The sequence below is a fragment of the Talpa occidentalis genome, unplaced genomic scaffold (assembly GCF_014898055.3).
Source record: "Talpa occidentalis isolate TD23 unplaced genomic scaffold, MPIMG_talOcc4v2.1 talOcc4.12, whole genome shotgun sequence".
Classification (NCBI taxonomy): domain Eukaryota; kingdom Metazoa; phylum Chordata; class Mammalia; order Eulipotyphla; family Talpidae; genus Talpa; species Talpa occidentalis.
This window is the reverse complement of record NW_023601212.1, coordinates 85,474,407-85,494,273: the sequence shown is the minus strand read 5'-3', so window position 1 is coordinate 85,494,273 and position 19,867 is coordinate 85,474,407. Positions and strand designations below refer to the sequence as shown.

The 19,867-nt window shown below is 44.6% G+C and overlaps 1 protein-coding gene across 3 annotated transcripts in view; it reads left to right on the top strand.

The window, feature by feature from the left end:
- The window catches only part of FUS (FUS RNA binding protein), a 33,739-nt gene that overhangs the window by 975 nt on the left and 12,897 nt on the right, over positions 1-19,867 (top strand). The window contains exons 1-2 of one of the 3 annotated variants that reach the window (XM_054693725.1): positions 127-365; positions 835-932. In XM_054693725.1, the coding sequence (XP_054549700.1) occupies positions 860-932 (73 nt within the window). In that variant the 5' untranslated portion in view covers positions 127-365; positions 835-859. Of the gene's footprint in view, positions 1-126; positions 366-834; positions 933-19,867 lie in introns of those variants that run through there. The other 2 variants (XM_054693724.1, XM_037507175.2) reach the window with 2 other exon arrangements.

Sequence of the window (19,867 nt, the reverse complement as noted above, 5' to 3'; positions counted from 1 at the left end):
AACCCTGTGGGCACAGGTGGACGGTGAGAACATAAAGGGGCCGGGAAGCGAGTGTTCTGGGTCCTTGTGAGGCAGGACTGTGGGTAAACAGTGGCCCTTGGGACAGGGGAGGTGGCCCCTCACTGGTGTAACTCATCTGAGACCTCACCTCTGGGGTGCGGCTACCCCAATGGCTTGGCCTTTTCTTCTCACACAGCTCTGGTTACTAGAGCTGCTGGCCAGGTCCAGAACTGGAGCCCCAGGGAATTCAATCCCATCCCAGCAAAAAGATCACAGGTTCCCGCAGGCTGGGCAGGGCCGGATCCCCGGAGGGTGCTGGGCAGTCTGGCAAGGCCTGAGAAGCTTCCACCCTTCTCTGTGTTCCAGTAAGTGCGCTCAGGTGTTCTGTCACTGCGTGTGACCTTGGCAAAGTCACTCAACTCCTTAGGCCATTGAAGAACAGATAGCTCAACCAGGTGTGGAAATAAGGAGGCAATATGGAGTTATAGGGTAATCTAAAAGGAGCTTTAGAAGCCATGAAGGAAGTTTAACTTACTCATGTCTCTACCTGGATATGGTCTAATGGAAAATCCCATAAACAAACATCCCGGAACCTTGTTCACAACTGCAATTTCAGTAGCAGTTGAGAGAGAGACCAAGCAATGGTCTAGTTCCACAGCGACAGCTATGTCTGTCTTGACTCACCATTATTCCTAAGTGTTCAAAGGCAGTTCTGTAAGTTGCTTGTAAGCGCCCAGCTCCTTTCAGGGAGCATAATTTTGTTTTATACTGACTCTGTGTTCCCCTGAATTGCAATTCCTAAGACCCCAGATAAACTCTTGTTTTTCTCTACAGTTTTGCCTCAATTCGTTGACATTTCATGATGTCAGAGAAGTGGGATCCAGAGCAACCACCCTGGGAATCCCATGTCGCCGGGGGCAGAGGAAAACGAGGTACCCGCCAGAGCCCATTGTGCTCCATCACTTACCCCTCCCCTCCCCCAGCGCCCTCTCCCCCCCCACCCCCAAACCCTCCTTCTCTGGCCCTGGTGCTAATCCTCCTGGGTCCTAGGGCTTTGGTTGAGGGTCACACTTTATTTGGGTGTCTTCTGTCACTGGTCTGGAGGGAGACTTTGTTCTCTTCTGCTGAGTACTCCATGATGAATGTTGTAAAGGAAGTGCTGGGGGCCGCCTCCCTCTTGGATCCCTGTTGGTTTTACATTTAAGGAAAATGGTCCTTCATTCTGTGAATTCTTTGTCCATGGGACACATGTTACCTGGGATGATCTCAGCCTTCATTGACCAAATGGGGCTCCTTTTGGATTCCTAACTTTGTTGGTTCCCAGGCTTAATTAGAAAAGAATTGTAGACAAATTGAATGAGAAGCTGATTTTATTTTATTTTATTTTTTTTTAAATTTTTTATTTATTTATTTTATTGAGGCATGTTTTATTATTTATTTATTTGTTTGTTTTTTTGTTTATACATGCACTGGGTACAGTCAGAAGCGCGGGAGGGTGAGAGAATTCACCAGAGCCAGAGCGGGGAGCAGAGCAGGCAGAAGGACTGAAGTACACTGCTGAGGGGAGCAGCGGGCGGCAGGAGAGGGCTGCGCGCCATGCGGGACCCTCCTCCGGCGGCCGGGGAGCAGCCGGGGATCGAACCGGCGCTGCAGAGGCTGCGGGCAGCTTCGCAACCCAGCGCTCAACCACTGCGCCACCAGGGAGGCCCGAGAAGCTGATTTTAATTGGTGCCTCGAGGTTTCTAAAAACAATACCTATAAATTGGCCTCTTTGCAGGCAGCTGATAGAAAACTTTTTTTTTTTAAAGATTTATTTATTTATACAAGCACTGGGTACAGTCAGAAGCGCGGGAGGGTGAGAGAATTCACCAGAGCGGGAGCGGGAGCAGAGCAGGCAGAAGGACCGAGGTACACTGCTGAGGGGAGCAGCGGGTGGCAGGAGAGGTCTGCGTGCCATTCAGGACCCTCGCCTGGCAGCTGGGGATGGAACCAGCGCTGCAGAAGCTGCGGGCAGCTTCACAACCCAGCGCTCAACCGCTGCGCCACCGGGGAGGCGAGGCCCTGATAGAAAACTTAAAGAAGAAAAATTTGACTTCTCAAAAAGACTTGCCAAGATTAAAGGGTTCTCTGACTCTTCTTCCACTGCTCATTCCTCTGCCTCTCCCATTCCCCCATGTCCTTCTTCCAGCTGTCCCGGTCCTAAATGCTCCTCTCTGGCTGAACTTACTTTCTATAAAGATGAAACTGAAGGTTCCTTAGACACCCAGTTCCTTGTTGCCCCTTTTATTTTATTTTTATTTATTTATTTTCCCTTGTTGCCCCTTTTAAAGTACAGCCAAATGAGGGCTGATCAGGCACCCCTTTGGTTAGCTAAACTTTGGATGATTACAAAAGAATCCCCTGATGTTCTTACAGCCTTTGCCAAAGAGTTTGTTGGTCTTCCAAACTTACGCACCAGGTTTTGCTGACTTATATCCACTTATTTATATGCTTGTAGATATTAGAAATGAATGACTAAAGTAAACTGAAAAAATCCCTTACAAGATTGGGCCTCCCCGGTGGTGCAGCGGTTGAGCGCTGGGTTGCGAAGCTGCCCGCAGCCTCTGCAGCGCTGGTTCGATCCCCGGCTGCTCCCTGGCGCTGGTTCAATCCCCGGCTGCTCCCCGGCCACTGGAGGAGGGTCCTGCATGGTGCGCAGACCTCTCCTGCCGCCCGCTGCTCCCCTCAGCAGTGTACTTTGGTCCTTCTGCCTGCTCTGCTCCCCGCTCTGGCTCTGGTGAATTCTCTCACCCTCCCGCGCTTCTGACTGTACCCAGTGCTTGTATAAATAAATAAATAAATCTTACCAAAAAAAAAAAAAGAAAATCCCTTACAAGATTTTTTTTGGAAAAAAAAAGGAACTGATCAGACAAAGGCTCTTAAATTAGGAAAGGACCTCCTGACAGTCATCCCTGAGGTCTTCCCCAAAATTACACATTGGAGGGCCTCCCTGGTGGCTCAAGGGGTTAAGCCACAACCTATGAAGCTGTCCACAACCTCTGCAGAATGAGTTCAATCCCCAGCCAGCCAGGGAGCAACCCATATGGTGCAGCAGACCTCTCCTGACTCCCCCACTGCTCCCCTCAGCAGTGTATTTCAGTCTGTCTGCCTGTTCTGTTCCCCACTCTGTCTCTGGTGAATCCTCTCACCCCCTGCAACTCTGGCCTGTACCCCAGCTCTTGTCTGCATAAATAAATAAATCTTATAAAAAAATTTACACATTGGAAAATATTCAACAAGACACTCAAAGACCTGGACAGAATTTAAAGTTGAGTCAACCAAGAATGGAAAAGGAGTGTCCTTTGAGGGACTTAGCTAATTGTGAAAAGTGTAGATGATTCTGTCTCCACATTACAGGAACACTTATCCACATATGTGAAGTATCTGTGATGGTGCAGATTCCTCCTGGTGCTGCAAGGAGGTGGTCTAAGGCAATTTACAATCTAGAACAAGATGAGTTAGCGAGTCAGGGAACCCCTGTTGAGAGTGAATAGCTCATGCAGTAGACCAGGTGAGCCACTTCATAGTATGGGTTAAATTTTCAAATTTTTTTTAAAATTTATTTTTGTGTAGAAGAACTGGGGTGTAGGGCAGAGGTGCAGGGGTCTTCCCACCAGAGAGAGTGGGGAGCAGAACGGGTAGATCTACTAAAATACACTGCTTTTTTTTTCCATACTAAAATGGTTTATTAAGATAACAAAAAAAAATTAATGTGAAACATACAGGCTATTGGCAACCACTATTCTAAAATTATGTGGGGGGCCTCCCCGGTGGCGCAGCGGTTGAGCGCTGGGTTGCGAAGCTCCTTGCAGCCTCCTCAGCTCCGGCTCTATCCCCGGCTGCTCCCCGGCCACCGGAGGAGGGTCCCACATGGCGCGCAGACCTCTCCTGCCGCCCGCTGCTCCCCTCAGCAGTGTACTTCGGTCCCTCTCCCTGCTCTGGCTCTGGTGAATTCTCTCACCCTCCCAGCTTCTGACTGTACCCAGTGCTTGTATAAATAAATAAATAAATAAATCTTTAAAATAAATAAATAAATAAAATTATGTGGGTACAAATAAACATACTAAAATGTGTGCATTTCTAAGTTTTTAAACCAGAATATTTCTACACTAAACACATTTATATTCATGACACATAAAAAAATAAAAACTTTATTACAAAAATAAGTTACACTCGCCTCCAGCTTACAGTATAAAACAGTTTTATTTGCAGGAATGCAAATGATTGTTTGCCATGAGCATTTTGACCATATGACATGTCTAATTTTCTTGTTAAATTTGCGTTTACTGGGGGAACTGGTGTGTATAAAACCTTAATTAAATATAATAAGCTCTGATCTTCATTGTGGTGTCTATTGGGTATTGTGATATAACTGCAGTATCCCTTTGGGGAAGGGGGAAGGGATTTCCTTATACCAAGTCCTAATTAAACTATAATTTCACTTTTGACTTTAAGCTATCTATTTAGGACTAGGCAAAAAATTTTTTGAGGGTGATTCAAGTTTTTTGAGGATGCTTCACCACTGAACACTCACTGTCATCAAGGTGCTTTAGAAAATTAAAAACAGCACAAATGATTGTACTCTATTCTACAAATTATCATGACCTGCATAAGAAACGGAAAGCTGACTCACATTTTTGCAGTGATCAGCAGTAAAAAAGCACTAATGAAATATACCTTTTACCTAAAAAGCTAAACTACAGCCATATACTAATTTCCATGATTTATGGAAAAACTTCAAAATATCTAAATGTCAGGCTTTGCTGTACAATTGTCAGTTTTAGTCTGATTTTTTGTAAAGGGACACTGCAGTATTTAGTACAAATTTGGATGCACTTTTTTTTAACATCTGATATCTTTCAAAAGTAACATCTTGCTAAACTATTATATATCCAAGTACCTACAATATCTGAAGAAGCAAGACTGCTTTTTCAGCCACAAAACACAACAAAATCAAGACATGTTTTCATGGTCATGAGGAAATCTTACAGGCCTCTGAAACTAAAGGCAACTAAGAATGTTACATTTGGTATATTAAAATCTTACCCTCATATCATTTAACAAGCCTTGCTTTTTTTTTTAAAGATTTATTTATTTATAAGATTTATTTATTTATATAAGCACTGGGTACAGTCAGAAGCGTGGGAGGGTGAGAGAACTCACCAGAGCCAGAGCGAGGAACAGAACAGACAGACTGATGAAATGCACTGCTGAGGGGCGCAGCGGGCAGCAGGAGAGGTCTGCGCGCCATGTGGGACCCTCGCCGGCAGCCGGGGATAGAACCAGCACTGCAGAAACTGTGGGTAGCTTCTCAGCCCAGCACTCAACCGCTGCGCCACCAGAGGAGGCCCAAAGATTTATTTATTTGTTTGTTTGTTTGTTTATTTATTTATACAAGAACCAGAGTGCAGGCCAGATGCGGGAGGGTGAGAGGATTCACCAGAGACAGAGCGGGGAGCAGAACAGGCAGACTGATGAAATATACTGCTGAGGGCCTCCCCGGTGGCGCAGCGGTTGAGCGCTGGGTTGCGAAGCTGCACGCGGCCTCTGCGGCGCCGGTTCGATCCCCGGCTGCTCCCCGGCCACCGGAGGAGGGTCCCGCATGGCGTGCAGACCTCTCCTGCAGCCCACTGCTCCCCTCAGCAGTGTACTTCGGTCCCTCTGCCTGCTCTGCTCCCCGCTCTGGCTCTGGTGAATTCTCTCACCCTCCCGCGCTTCTGACTGTACCCAGTGCATGTATGAACAGAACAAACAAACAAACCAGCAAACAAATAAATAAAGCATGCCTCTATTAAAAAAAAATAAATAAAAAAAAAAAAAAGAAAAAAAAAATATACTGCTGAGGGAAGCAGTGGGTGAGACAGGAGAGGTCTGCTGCACCATTTGGGACCCTCGCCCGGTGGCCGGGATCAAACCAGTGCTGCAGATGCTGCGGGCAGCTTCACAGCACAGCACTCAACTGCCTGCGCCACCTGGGGAGGCCCTAACAAGCCTTGCTTTTATCTGCAAAGATGAAATACACTACTATGGGAGCAGTGGGTGACACAGGAGAGGTCTGCTGGCCATGTGTTTAGCTCCCTGGTAGGGGATCAAACTCAGGTTGCAGTGGTGATAGCTCTAAGACTTAACCCCTAGGCCACCTGGGAGGCCTAAATACTCAAATACTTCATTGACTTCTGTCTGATTTGGAAGCCATCTTCTGTTCATGTCTACAAATTTTACTGTTAATAGTTATTTTCCATGGTGTTGTCCTTCTATTGTTTAAAGTATCCCTTATCCTGTTGGGATGATGCCTCCCCATGAAAATCTCCACCTAGGTCATGATGGTTCAGCAGCTAAAGACCACTGAGAAACTTACAACATCATGACCCTATGGGATGCTGCAGCTGCCTAAGGCCTTTCTTAGTTGACATAACTTTTCTTCCTTCATTAAACGCCCACCATACATGGGACATGGCTACCTGGGAATGGTTCTTCCCAGCACCAAGAGAACTAAACCAAATAACCTGATGTTTTCCAATAGAGCGCTCTTGATTTAAAAAGGAAAATGTGGAAGTGAGAAAAATGGAGTTATAAAAATAATCTAAAATGTGGCCATGGAGGCCATAAAGGAAATACAACTTACACACATCTGTATCCAGGTATAGGTCAAATATAAAACATGACTAAAATAAAAAAAAAAAAAAGGAAAGGAAAAGAAAATATGACTACAAACAACATCTGGGAACATGGCATCCAAATGTGACTGCAGCAGTGGTTGTTGGACCAGTTACACAGAGACCACTACTACTTTCTTATCACTTGTCTCCACCACCACCATCCCTTATGTCCTCTTTAAAAAAAAAAAAAGATTTATTTATTTATGCATACAAGAACTGGGGTACAGGCCAGAGGTGTGGAGGGTGAGAGGATTCACCAGAGACAGAGTTGGGAACACAACAGGCAGAATAGGGAGCAGCAGGTGAGACAGGAGAAGTCTGCTGCGCCATGTGGGTAGCTCCCTAGCTAGGGATCAAACTCATGCTCCAGTGGCTGTGGACAGCTTCATAGGTTGCGTCTTAACCCCTTGCACCACCATGGAGGCCCCTTTATGTCCTCTTGTCCCTTTCCCTCCTCTTCCCTTAGCCTCAGAGCCCTCAGGGTATTTACTGATGTCCACTGGTTTTTTGAAGTGTTTTACATTTTCAAATTTTCTGCTATATAAATGTCCACATTTATTACACATAATTCTCTCGAACTCCCTTTTATTTGTTGAATATGGCTGTGTTTCATTCTTTTTATGGCTGCATAGTATTCCATGGTGTGTATATACCACATCTTCTTGTCCAGTTCTCTTAGGCTGCTTTTATGTCCTGCCTGTTATAACAACACTGCTGTGAACATTGTGGAACATATGGGTTTTTGTGTTGATGGTTTTATGTTCTTTTTTAAAAAAAGATTTATTTATTTATGCATACGAGAGCTGGGGTATGGGCCAGAGATGCAGGGGGTGAGAGGATTCACCAGAGACAGAGTGGGGAACAGAACAGCAGACTGACTGAAATACACTGCTGAGAGGAGCAGCGGGCGAGACAGGGGAGGTCTGCTGTGCCATGTGGGTTGCTCTCTGGCCAGCTGGGGATTGAACTCGTGCTGCAGAGGCTGTGGATTGCTTCATAATGAGGTGCTTAACCCCTTGCGCCACCAGGGAGGCCCATGGTTTCATGTTCTTTGGATAGATGCCTGAGAGTGGAATTGTGGGGTCATATGATATTTCCATTTTTAGTTTTTTAAGGTAAATTGAGATAACTTTGCATAATAGTTGCAACAGTTCACATTATCTCCAATAGTCTAATAGGTTTCCTTTTCCTCCACATCCTCTCCATTGGTTGTTGGAGGACTTTTTAATATGTGCCATTTTCACTGGCACAAGATGGTATCTCATTGTGGCTTTAACCTGCATTTCTCTTATTGGAATCAATGATGAGCATTTTTTAAATGTTTATTGGCCTACCAAATAGTCTCTTTGGTGAATTGTCGGTTCATGTCTGTTTCTCATTTATTAATGTTATTTATTTATTTTAAGATTTATTTTATTTATTTATGCATATGAGAACTAGGGTATAGGCCAGAGGTGTTGGGGTGGGGGGTGAGAGGATTCACCAGAAGCAGAGTGGGGAGCAGAACAGGCAGATGTACTGAAATACACTGCTGAAGGGAGCAAGGGGTGAGAGGGGAGAGGTCTATTGAGCCATGTGGGTGGCTCCCTGGCTGGGGATCGACTAGTGCTGCAGTGGCTGCCAATAGCTTCATAGCGCTGTGTCTTAACCCCTTGCGCCACCAGGGAGGCCAATAGGTTGTCTTTTTAATCATCTTGTATTTTCTTTTGCTTTTTAACTTGAGATAATCCCAATTGTTTACTATTTATTTATTTATTATTTTTTTTACATTTTTTAAAGGACAGGTTTATTAGGAAAAGGAGAAAGAAAAATAGAGGCACCTGCATAGTCACAGGTGTGCAGGAAAGCCATCTATTTTTGTTTTTAGTTTCCTTGCCATACAGGTTGAGTCACCAAAAATATCTTTATCAGTGATATCATGGAACATATTGCCAATGTTTTCTTCTATGTATCTTATTGTTGTGGGCCTTGTATCTAAATCTTTAATCCATCTGAAGCTTAGTTTTATGTGTGGGGTTAGGGAGTGACTCAACTTAATTCTTTCACGTGTGACTTCCAATTTTCCCAGCACCATTTATTAAGGAGACCAGCTACGTTACTTCTTACTTTTTTCTTTTTTTTTTTTAATATCCAAAAGGGTAGATTTATTATAAAGGGAGAGGACAGTCAAGGACACTTGTACGGACACAAGTGGCAGAATGAGCTACCCCTGAAAGGGACAGGTTTGCTACAAGAGAGGCCTGCCTAGTCGCAGGCGGGCAGCCTTGGGAGGAGCTTCCTTGGCTGCTTTGCAAAGGGAGAAGTTTCTTTTTTTTTTTTTTTATTTATTTTTTATAATTTTTTTTTTTTAAAGAGGCACGTATTTTATTTATTTGTTTGTTTATACATGCACTGGGTACAGTCAGAAGCACGGGAGGGTGAGAGAATTCACCAGAGCCAGAGCGGGGAGCAGAGCAGGCAGAAGGACCGAAGTACACTGCTGAGGGGAGCAGCGGGCGGCAGGAGAGGTCTGCGCACCGTGTGGGACCCTCCTCCAGTGGCCGGGGAGCAGCCAGGGATTGAACCGGCGCCGCAGAGGCCGCGGGGAGCTTCGCAACCCAGCGCTCAACCGCTGCGCCACCGGGGAGGCCCTGCAAAGGGAGAAGTTTCATGAAGAGAAACACCTGCATAGTCACAGGTGGGCGGGAGGGCTGCTGCCTACTTCTTTCTTGACTCACATCATTCACAAGTGCTCAGAACAATTGTGTAAGATTGTCTGTTAAACCCATAAATACTGCAGTGCTGTTGCTGTTGGGAGAGCATACTTTAATTTTACACCAACTCTATATTCCCCTGAATTACAATTCCCAAGACCCTGAATAAACAAAAGACCCAGTTTTGCCTCAATTTGTTGACAGAGGAATTAAAGGAGTTAATGAAGGAACTATTTACAGAGGTGTAGTAGTGTGGAGGGAGACCAGTGACATTGGCACTAGCAACCATGAGGACTCCTGACTGAAGAGGAAAAGAGGGGAAGTGGATACTGGAGCCCAGAAAGGAGCAATGGCTGCAGGGGTGGGCCAGCCTGTAGGGCAGAGGGCTTCATTGCAGGAAGCCACCTTTACCTGTCTCACTTTCTTCCCACCCTCTGATCCCTGCCAGCTCCTCTCCCGGTCCGAAGTTACTAGAAAACAGAGTACAAGGGACATGATGTAACCCATGACAGCCACTCTGGGAAGAGGATCTCAGGATGGAGAAGAGTAGACAGTGGAAATGCAGATCAGACAAAGATTATTCACACACATTTGTATGTTTTCTTTTTTAAAGTTTTTTTTTCTTTCTTTTATAGAGGCATTTTTTTTTATTTATTTGTTTGTTTGTTTGTTTGTTTTGTTTATACAAGCACTGGGTACAGTCAGAAGTGCGGGAGGGTGAGAGAATTCATCAGAGCCAGAGGGGGGAGCAGAGCAGGCAGAAGGACCGAAGTACACTGCTGAGGGGAGCAGCGGGCGGCAGGAGAGGTCTGCGCACCATGTGGGACCCTCCTCTGGTGGCCGGGGAGCAGCCGGGGATCGAACCGGCGCTGCAGAGGCCGCGGGAAGCTTCGCAACCCAGTGCTCAACCGCTGCGCCACCAGGGAGGCCCATTTGTATGTTTTCTTCCCAATAACATAAGCTAAAAAATAATAGTAATATTACTCTATTTTTCCAGTCTTCCTAGAAAATAGAGGTCCAGGCAGAGCTGAAGGCTTGGTGGTTTACTGATACATACAATCCCAGGGCAGCACAGGAAGGGGAAAACATGGGAAGTGATCAGGGATGGAGGAAATGCAAATACAGGGCCCCAGTAATGGACTGGATTTATTTATTTATTTAAATATTTATTTAAATATTTATTTATTTATTTATACAAGCACTGGGTACAGTCAGAAGTGCAGGAGGGTGAGAGAATTCACCAGAGCCAGAGCGGGGAGTAGAACAGGCAGACTGATGAAGTACACTGCTGAGAGGAGCAGTGGGCGCGGCAGGAGAAGTCTGCACGCCATGTGGGACCCTTGCCGGCAGTTGGGAATCAAACTAGTGCTGCAGAGGCTACTGGCAGTTTTGCAGACCAGTGCTCAACTGCTGCGCCACCCAGGAGTCCCTATTTATTTTTTAAAGATTTATTTATTTACACATACAAGAGCAGAGGTACAGGCCAGAGATGCAATGGGTGAGAGGATTCACCAGAGACAGAGTGGGGAGCAGAATAGGCAGATGTACTGAAATACACTGCTGAGGGGAACAGTGGGTGAGGCAGGAGAGATCTGCTGCGCCACGTGGGTCAGCTCCCTTGCCAAGGATAGAACTCATGCTGCAGTGGCTGTGGTTAGCTTCATCCCTTCTGCCACCAGGGAGGCCCCTCATATGGTTAGTTTTTATAGAGCTGCTTAATGTCAGCCAATAACATTATAATCAAACCACAGTCAATAAAATAATTTTATTGGAGGTGCTGCTGGATGAGAGAGATAGGACATAGACACACCGTTCTTGACTGGTCTGATTAGTGGAAGGGGAAATTATAGATCAGCTGGTGTATTTCTTTTATGGTAGACACAACAAATTATAGCCACTGAGTGCCTTAAAACAACATAAATTTATTATTTTACAATTCTGAGAGCTGTAAGTCTGACCTGGTTCTCACTGGGCTGAAATGACAGTGTCAGGGGGATTGAGTTCTCCCTGGAGGCTCTGAGGCGGCTTCCCTGTCCTTGCCTTGCCCGGCCCCCTGGGGCTGTGCAGTCCTTGGCTCCTTGCTGCCTTTCTGCATCTTCACGGTTTCTGTGACACTGTTTTCTTTGATAGCTGGCTAATCATGATAATCTCCTTGTCTCAAGGTCCCTCCACTTAATGGGCTGTTACTCTACTCCCACAGTCAGAGAAGTGGCTACTGTGTTTTCTGTCTTCCCCAAGATGCCCTGAGATTGAATTTTAGGAAGTCTTCCCCCGACCCCACCATCTCATTCAGGTTGGGGAAGAGGAAGCTCAAAGTGTCAACAGCATTGGCCTAACTCTGCGCTGGGGTTCCTTGGCCCTGCTGGCTGTGAATGCAAAGTGACGTGATGTGAGCATGTGGGGGTCAGGAGGGTGGTTTAGGGAAATACTCATGAATGAGTATTTTCTTTTATGAGAAGTTGACATTAGCAATGGCTGTGTCAAAAAAGGAAAAGTTGCTGCTGAAAATGTTGTATTTAAAAGTGAGTGCATTGAGGGCCTCCTGGTGGTGCAGGGGTTAAAGTCTCAGCACTATCAAGCTATCTGTAGCCACTGCAACATAAGTTTGATCCCCAGCAAAGGAGGTGACCTACTTGGTGCAGCATGTAGGAGACCTCTCCTGTCTCCCTGCTGCTCCCTTCCTCTCTCCTATTTGTCAGTGCTGACTAAAGATAAATATTCACTTGTACAAAGAACCAAGAATCATACTCCTATGATTAAATGCAAGAGAAACAAGGGCAGGGAAAGACATGGGCCTAGCATAGTGTCCATGGCTACTTCATTCACCAAACCCAGAAACAAAATAAATGTCCAGCAACAGGAAAATGGATAAGTAAATCGTGGGATATTCATGCAAGGGAATAGTCTGCAGCAGTGAAAAAAAATGAATCTTCAGTTGACTGAATTCCAGGGTCACTTAAGGGAAAGTGAACTGAACCAGCTCCAAAAATGCTCTCCTAGACCACAGACCTTGGTAAAAGGTGGCACATTCCATCAGATACAGCATGGCAGGCATGGTATGTAGTTTCTGTAAGTTTAGCCAAAATATTGAAACCCTTTAGGGAATGGAGAAACAATAAAAACATGTTTAAGAGAAGTTGTTGCTTGTACATTCCTGATAAAAAAGATAATTTCTTTTAAAATTTTTGGTAACAGATTACTTTTTTCTGAATTGGCCTTCTCACTCAAAAGGTTGATTATTACTGAGCTGTAGAAAAAAAAAAAAGACATTCTTTAGATAACCCTTAAAAAAAATTTGTTTCTTTCAGACAAGCTTTTGAAAGGTACTGAACAGAGGAAACAGGAGACTGTTTTGTAGGTTAAGGGCAGAATCGCTAGAGGTTGGCTAAGCCAGACTGTGCTGCATCTTCTGGTGAACAGAATATGCACAGAAATTGGAGGTCACTCCACTCAGATCAGGGATGTTTTGTGAAGCTCTTGTGTCCACAGGTGTCTTCAGAAAAGAATCCAGGGTGTCTGCTTTAACAAATGCCAGCATGGGAGCATCACAGGGAAGGCTGCAAACATTTTGGTTTGGAACAACAATTAAAGCAGATATAACTCCTGGTGAGTTTGCCAGATTAAATAAAGGATGCCTGGTGAAATCTGTTGAATAATTTTTTATTTAATTTTTAAAAAGATTTATTTATGCATACAAGGACTGGGGTTTAGGTCAGAAGTACCGGGGTGAGAGGCTTCACCAGAGACAGAGTGGGGAGCAGAACAGGCAGATCTACTGAAATACACTGCTGAGGGGAGCAGCAGGGGAGTCAGGAGAGGTCTCTGCACCATGTGGGTCAGCTCCCTGGCTGGGGATCAAACTCATGCTACAGTGGCTGGCCATAGCTTGCTGGCGCTGAGACGTTAATCCCTGCACCACTAGGGAGGCCCACGGTGAATTTTTTTTTTTTTTTTGGTATAACTATGGCCCGTGTAACATTTGGGATATACTTATTTAAAAAAAATATTTGTTAATCTGAGATTCAGATTTAATGGGATGTCTTGTGTTTTTATTTGTTCAATCTGGCAGCCCTATTCCCTTAGCCAAAACACAGTCTTGCTAAATGAGTGTGTTATTTCTCTGCTGGCAAGAACGAGACTTTTCAGAGCGTGTTCCAAAATAACCTGAATTTGGGTCTAAAACGTACGCTCCATGTTACTCAAGGAAGCGACCCTCTGAGTCGGAATATTTGAGCAACCAGGAAGAAAATAGCAGAAGTCAAGTTGTTCACGTTGCTATGACCCCGATGTGCCTTCCTGGCGCGCCCCCTTGTGGCAAGAAGGGCAACTGCTCCTCTCTCCACTTCATTCTGTCAGACACCCTCAACTCCCCGCCCCTTGCCTCGGTCTCCGACAACCCGCACATTCCAGCCTGGTCCAGGAATGGGGGCGAGGCAGAGCAGAGCATAGGCAAAATGGAAACTTACGTGTGTTAAGCCTCCGAGCTTCTGGGGTTGTTTATTACCACTGCATAATCATCTAGATTAGCATTTCTCAGAGTGGGTTGTCTGCAAGATCAAAACTATTTTCATAATAATATTAAAAGGCTATTTACCTTTTTCATTGTCTGGTGTTTTCCCGAGACAACATAATATGTGATGACATTATTGCTCTGATGACCAATGAAACGAGTGCTTGTGTATTCTTGTGCTTTAAAAAATGATCAGTTTTAGTTTCTAATATGGTAACTGTAGATAGATGTAACCTACCTAAAGAAATTTTTTTGAGTGCCTTTCTCCTTCCTTTCTTTCTTTTCATATATTTATACATTTTCCCCAAATATTTGTTTTTTGACATGTATTGTCACATGAAACTGTAACTTAAATTATAGTGCTATGTAGAGCTTTATATTTTCTCTTCTTCATTGAGGTGACATTGGTTTACAACACTGTACATGATTTAGGGGAGTAGGTACATGTTCCTCAGATGTGTTAGCACACAACCCCCACCATCAAAGCACCCAGATCCTTTGCCAGAGGCCATTGTGCCCCCTCCTACTGCTTTGTTCCCACCAGCTCTCCCTCCCCCTTCTAGCAGCCTCAGTGCAGCAGTCATATTTCTAGAATTTGTTTTGGTTTCATTTTATCAGTTCCTTTGTTGTTGGTTTTTTCTCTATCTTCCACACATAAGCGAAATCATCTGGTATTTGACTTTCTTCTGACTTATTTCACTTGGCATAATCCCCATACAGCTCCATCCATGTTGTTAGAAATGGCAAGAGTTCATCTTTTTTTACAGCTGAGTAGTATTCCATTGTGGGTCTATACCACATCTTAGTCCACTGCAGAACTTTGTATTTTATACATAGGAAACATGCTCATCTCATTTTGGGCTGTGGGAGTTCTAAGATAATTTACAGAGTGGATTAGCCTGCAAATCTGGTGAAGTGGGTGGGGGAGGGGTTTGTTTCTACCCTGTTCTCTTCTTGCTGGGCCCTTCACCCACCCCCCAGCCCTAGCATCCTGAAACTGCCTCTGCCTTGTGCTGTCCGCGTGGCATTCCCAGCCAGCACTTCAGACACTTGCTGCCAGAAGGTCCCCAGCAGGCAACCGGAATCCCCGCTGTTGGAATCTATTTTTATATCACCCCCGTATAAAACCATAGATTCACCCTGTTACAGGAAGCTTCTTTGTTGTTCCTTTCTCTATCTTACAGGGAAAATGTACATTTTACCATCTCTGTTTCTTCTGTGAAATTCTCCAGATTTCATCCATTTTCAACATCAGAACACATTCTGTCTTTAGGTGTGTGCCCATTTTGCCCTTTCCTCTAGGGTTTCCAGAAAACAGAGACTGAACAGTAAAGATCCAATTCCTCAGAAATTTTAAAGGCTAAGGTAAAAGTCTGAGTTATTAGATAATCATGTCCTGCACATCTATTTGCTTTTGGTAGTAACTGAATAGGTTAGCCCAAAGCTGGGACAAAGGTACCAAAGGTACCAAACTTATCAGGTGATCCTGATAAGTTTCAATTACTCACGGCACTTGAGTGTATTCAAGTGCTTAATACGTTTCTTAGATGATGCCACCGAAAAATAGTTCTAGAAATGAATTCATGATTACACAGGAAAACTGTCAGAAGGGGATTAATTTGAACTGTTTCAATGTAAATATGTATTATCCAAGACCAGTGAAAACGAGTGCTAACACAGGCAAGCCCTGGTGGGTTACAATCCAATTTAGATTATATGATTATAAGCAAATTTCCATGCAATTTCGGTGCTGATCCAGAGGGTGTACCCTATTTTCATAGTAGCAGGTAATAATTATTTTGCACAGAACCATGTTGTTTTCCCCCCATGGACTAAAGTGAGCCACCTTCAGTGCTGCACTTGATGGTGGTGAGGTTTTTGGTTCTACTACAGAGAAGAAATACATCTTAATCTAAAAATTATTAAAATTGGGGCCTCTCTGGTGGCACAGGAGGTTAAGTCTCAGCACTATGAAGCTATCAGTCACACATAGCACAGCAGACCTCTCCTGTCTCACCTGTTGCTCCCCTCAGCAGTGTATTTCAGTAGATCTGCCTGTTCTGCTCCCCACTCTGTCTCTGGTGAATCCTCTCACCAACCCCCTCACAGTTCTTCAATGCACAAATAAATAAATCTTTAAAAAAAAAGAAAGGAGTGGCTAAACTCGCTGGTTTCTAATTAAAATTTTGTTAATCAGGACAAAATTCTTTTTTTTTTGAAGATTCATTTATTTATGCATACAAGAGCTAAGGTGTAGGCCAGAGGTGGGAGAGGTAAGATGATTCACCAGAGATAGAGTGGGGGACAGAACAGGCAAATCTACTGAAATACACTGCTGAGGGCAGCAGCGGGTGAGACAGGAGAGGTCTGCTGTGCCATGTGGGTAGCTCCCTGGCCGGCCCGAGATCGAACTTGTGCTGCAGAGGCTGAGCCTCCCTGGTGGAGCAAGAGGTTAAGTCTCAGCACCATGAAGCTATCCAGAGGGTGTAACCTATTTTTATAGAAAAAGTAATAGGTAAGCTATCCACAGCCACAGTCAGTCTGCCTGTTCTGCTCCCCACTCTGCCTCTGGTGAATCCTCTCATCCCCTGCACATCTAGCCTGTACCCCAGTTCTTGTGTGTATAAATAAATAAATCTTTAAAAGAATTCTTAGGAAACAAACAACCCAAAACCCTGTTTAGTTGGAAACAGAAAAGTCCTTTAATAGAAATAACAAAATACGCCCTTCCGGGTGCCTAGGGGTGTGTGTGCGCGTGTCTGTGCACTCTTGGGGTTACAACCTGGCCATGCTCATCTTGGTGACCCACCAGATTTTGAAGACTTAGAATGGAAAAAAAAAAACAGTGTGAAAAATCTCACTGATTCCTTATCCTTCTTAAGATTTTGCTCCTAGAAAATTTAAGAGAACAGGGCCTCCCTGTGGCCCAAGGGGTTAAGACACAACCTATGAAGCAATCTGCAGCCTCTGCAGCACGAGTTCGATCCCCAGCCAGAGAGCTGCCCACATGGTGCAGCAGACCTCTCCTGTCTTGCCCGCTGCTCCCCTCAGCAGTGTATTTTGATCAATCTGCTTGTTCTGTTCCCCACTTTGTCTCTGGTGAATCCTCTCACCCCCCACACCTCTGGCCTGTACCCCAGTCCTTGTATGCATAAATAAACCTTTTTAAAAAAAAAGAAAATTTAAGAGAACGTAAGTAACTCTTATTGCTCAAGAGAGTTCCCTTAGACGTCCACTAAAGCTCCTTCTTCTATGTGCGGTTTTCATTTTAGTTGCCTCAGAGAGAAAGTCAGAATGCTTCTTAGTGGTTTTACTTGAGTCTTCCTGTCCAAATATGCAAAAGTGAATCTGGAAAAAAATACATGTATTTGGCATCTTAGTGTTCAAATCTTTCTTTGCATAAACCAGTCAAGCATCAAGTTCCTTCGGATTCTTTTGCATATTTGTCAGGAGTCTCCCTCCCCCCAGTACTGCTACGCTTTCTGGGCCCTGCTCCCTTCACTGTTGTCTCTGGGTGGACCCCTAAGAAAGGCAATGATGCAGAAATACCATTAGTCTTTTTTTAAAATTTATTTTTATTTATTTATGCATAGAAGAATTGGGGTGTTGGCTAGAGATGCTGGGGGTGAGAGGATTCACCAGAGACAAAGTGGGGAGCAGAACAGGCAGAGCCACTGAAACACACTGCTGAGGGGAGCAGCGGGCGAGACAGGAGAGGTCTGCTGGGCCATGTGTGTAGCTCCCTGGCCAGCCAGGGTTGGGGATTGAACTTGTGCTGCAGCAGCTGGCAATAACTTCATAGTGCTGACACTTTAACCCCTGAGCCATCAAGGAGGCCCCCACTAGAGTCTTTATGTAGTTTTTATGAACCAGTATTTTGTCCAACTTGCTCCCCTGGGATTGTCTCTCTCTCTCAGACCCAAGTGACCTGTGTGACCCTTTTCCAGCTGATTCAAGCAGGTTTTTTCTTCATGCAGCCCAATTACCTGCTCAGTATTTACTTACCCAGTACTGTTTACCACGACATCGTCTCCATAGAGACACAAAACCTGAGTGGGCCTTACACAGTGGCACTTCCTGTCCTGGGTGCTGCCCAAGGGAATAATAAAACTTATTTCTTGCTTGACGTGGTACATCTTGAAGGATGGGTGCAAGAGAAAAGCACATTTATTCTTGCCTGCTGAGTTCCAGGCATTACTGGTGACATATAGACGGAAATATCACTTGTTCTTCACCATCGGCCTATGAGGCCACTTGCTTTAATTCCAGTTTTGAGTGACTCCAAGTAGCAGAGTTGTCTTAGGCCTCAGGGCCTCCGCTTAGGGCAGTGGAGGTTTTGTACTGTGGAAAAGTCTGCTGCTGAGGGGAGAATAAGGGCCTGGTGAGATCCAGCTCCTGTTTTCTTTTCTTCTTGGGTCCTGCATGGGCCAAGTCAGCCTGGAAGAAGGGCAGCCTTTCTCTAATTTGCACAAAGATGCCGTTCAGGCTAGAGGTGGTCTGGGTCTGGCCCAAAGCCTGTACCCTCTCCATCCTTCCACACTGTTGCTCAGAGGAGGGATGCTGTTCTTCCTCCCTCACCCTGTAGACAGGGAAACCAGGCCCAAGGACAGGCCCTCTTTCAAGCTGGCTCCTTCTTCCTTCCCCTTTCCAGACCAAAACCTTGCTCACCTGGTAAACTGCCAGCTGAAACCCCATCGCTTCAGGGAAGACTGACCCATCCCACCCCCTGGCTGCAAAGCTAATTACCCTTGCAAGGTCTAGTCCCACCTAGTAATATTCTCTTGCCACCCACTGTTGAGCTGCTCTTGAAGAGTCAGTTTATTTTCTGAGTTGGTTGATAGACATTCAGGTTTTACTATATATATATATATATATATATATATGTATACACACACACACATACATGCATATATGTACACACACATATACAAAATAGGACCCAGGAAAAAGTGAGTTTCCTTCATACACTTGATTCCAAGTTCTCAGATGTCTCCCTCTGAAATAATCAGTGACTAGTTTTCTTTTTTCCAGAGATCTTTCATGCTTAAGAGCCTCTCCTCCCCTCTTAAATCCAAATAAAATGCTTACTACACACATTGCTTCTCCCTCCCATTAGTAATAGAACTTGGATAATCTTTATCTAAGGATAAATGGCTCCACCTCTTTTTTGAAATCTCATGGTATAGCTGTATCACAGCGGTTCTCAATTTAGGGAGATTTTGCCCCTCCTCCCAAGATATTTGGCAATGCCTGGAGAGAATTTTGGTTATCACAGCTGAAGGTTGTTTCTAATATCTAATGAATGGAGGCCAGGAATGCTGCTAATATCTCACAATGCCCAGGAATAGTACCCCATGGTAAACTGGAATCAAGCAGACTCCAGCTCATCTCTAAACTGCCATGTTGAGACTTCTAGGTGAAAATTTAACAGCCTGACTGATTCATTTAATAACTGTGAAACAATAAGAGATCGTCTGCTCCTTGTGACTGCAGGTCCCCACACTGCAGTCTTCTGTCTGGGGACTTTTGCCCACCCATCAAAGACAGGGAAATGGATTTGAGAACTAATCCGAAAATTTCATCACAAAGGACCTGACCTCAGACTGTCTCTGTACCTGATCCTTTAAAACTCTCCTAGACCCTGACTCTGATGGAACACACTTTGAGATTACCCCTTTGTTGTGGACCCAAATTGTGATTCCTATTCTCGAAGAAATGCTTTCCTGATTTTATCACACCCTGATTATTTCTTTGTTGATACAAGAAAGAATTATCTAGCCCCAAATGCTAGCAGTGCTGACACAGAAATCTTTTTTAAAAGGTTTATTTTATTTATCTATGTATATAAGTATTTATGCATACAAATTTTATTTATGCATTATTTTATTTCTTTATGGCTTACATAAATTGGTCAGAGGTGCGGGTGGGGGTGTATGTGAGAGAATTCACCAGAGACAGTGTGGGGA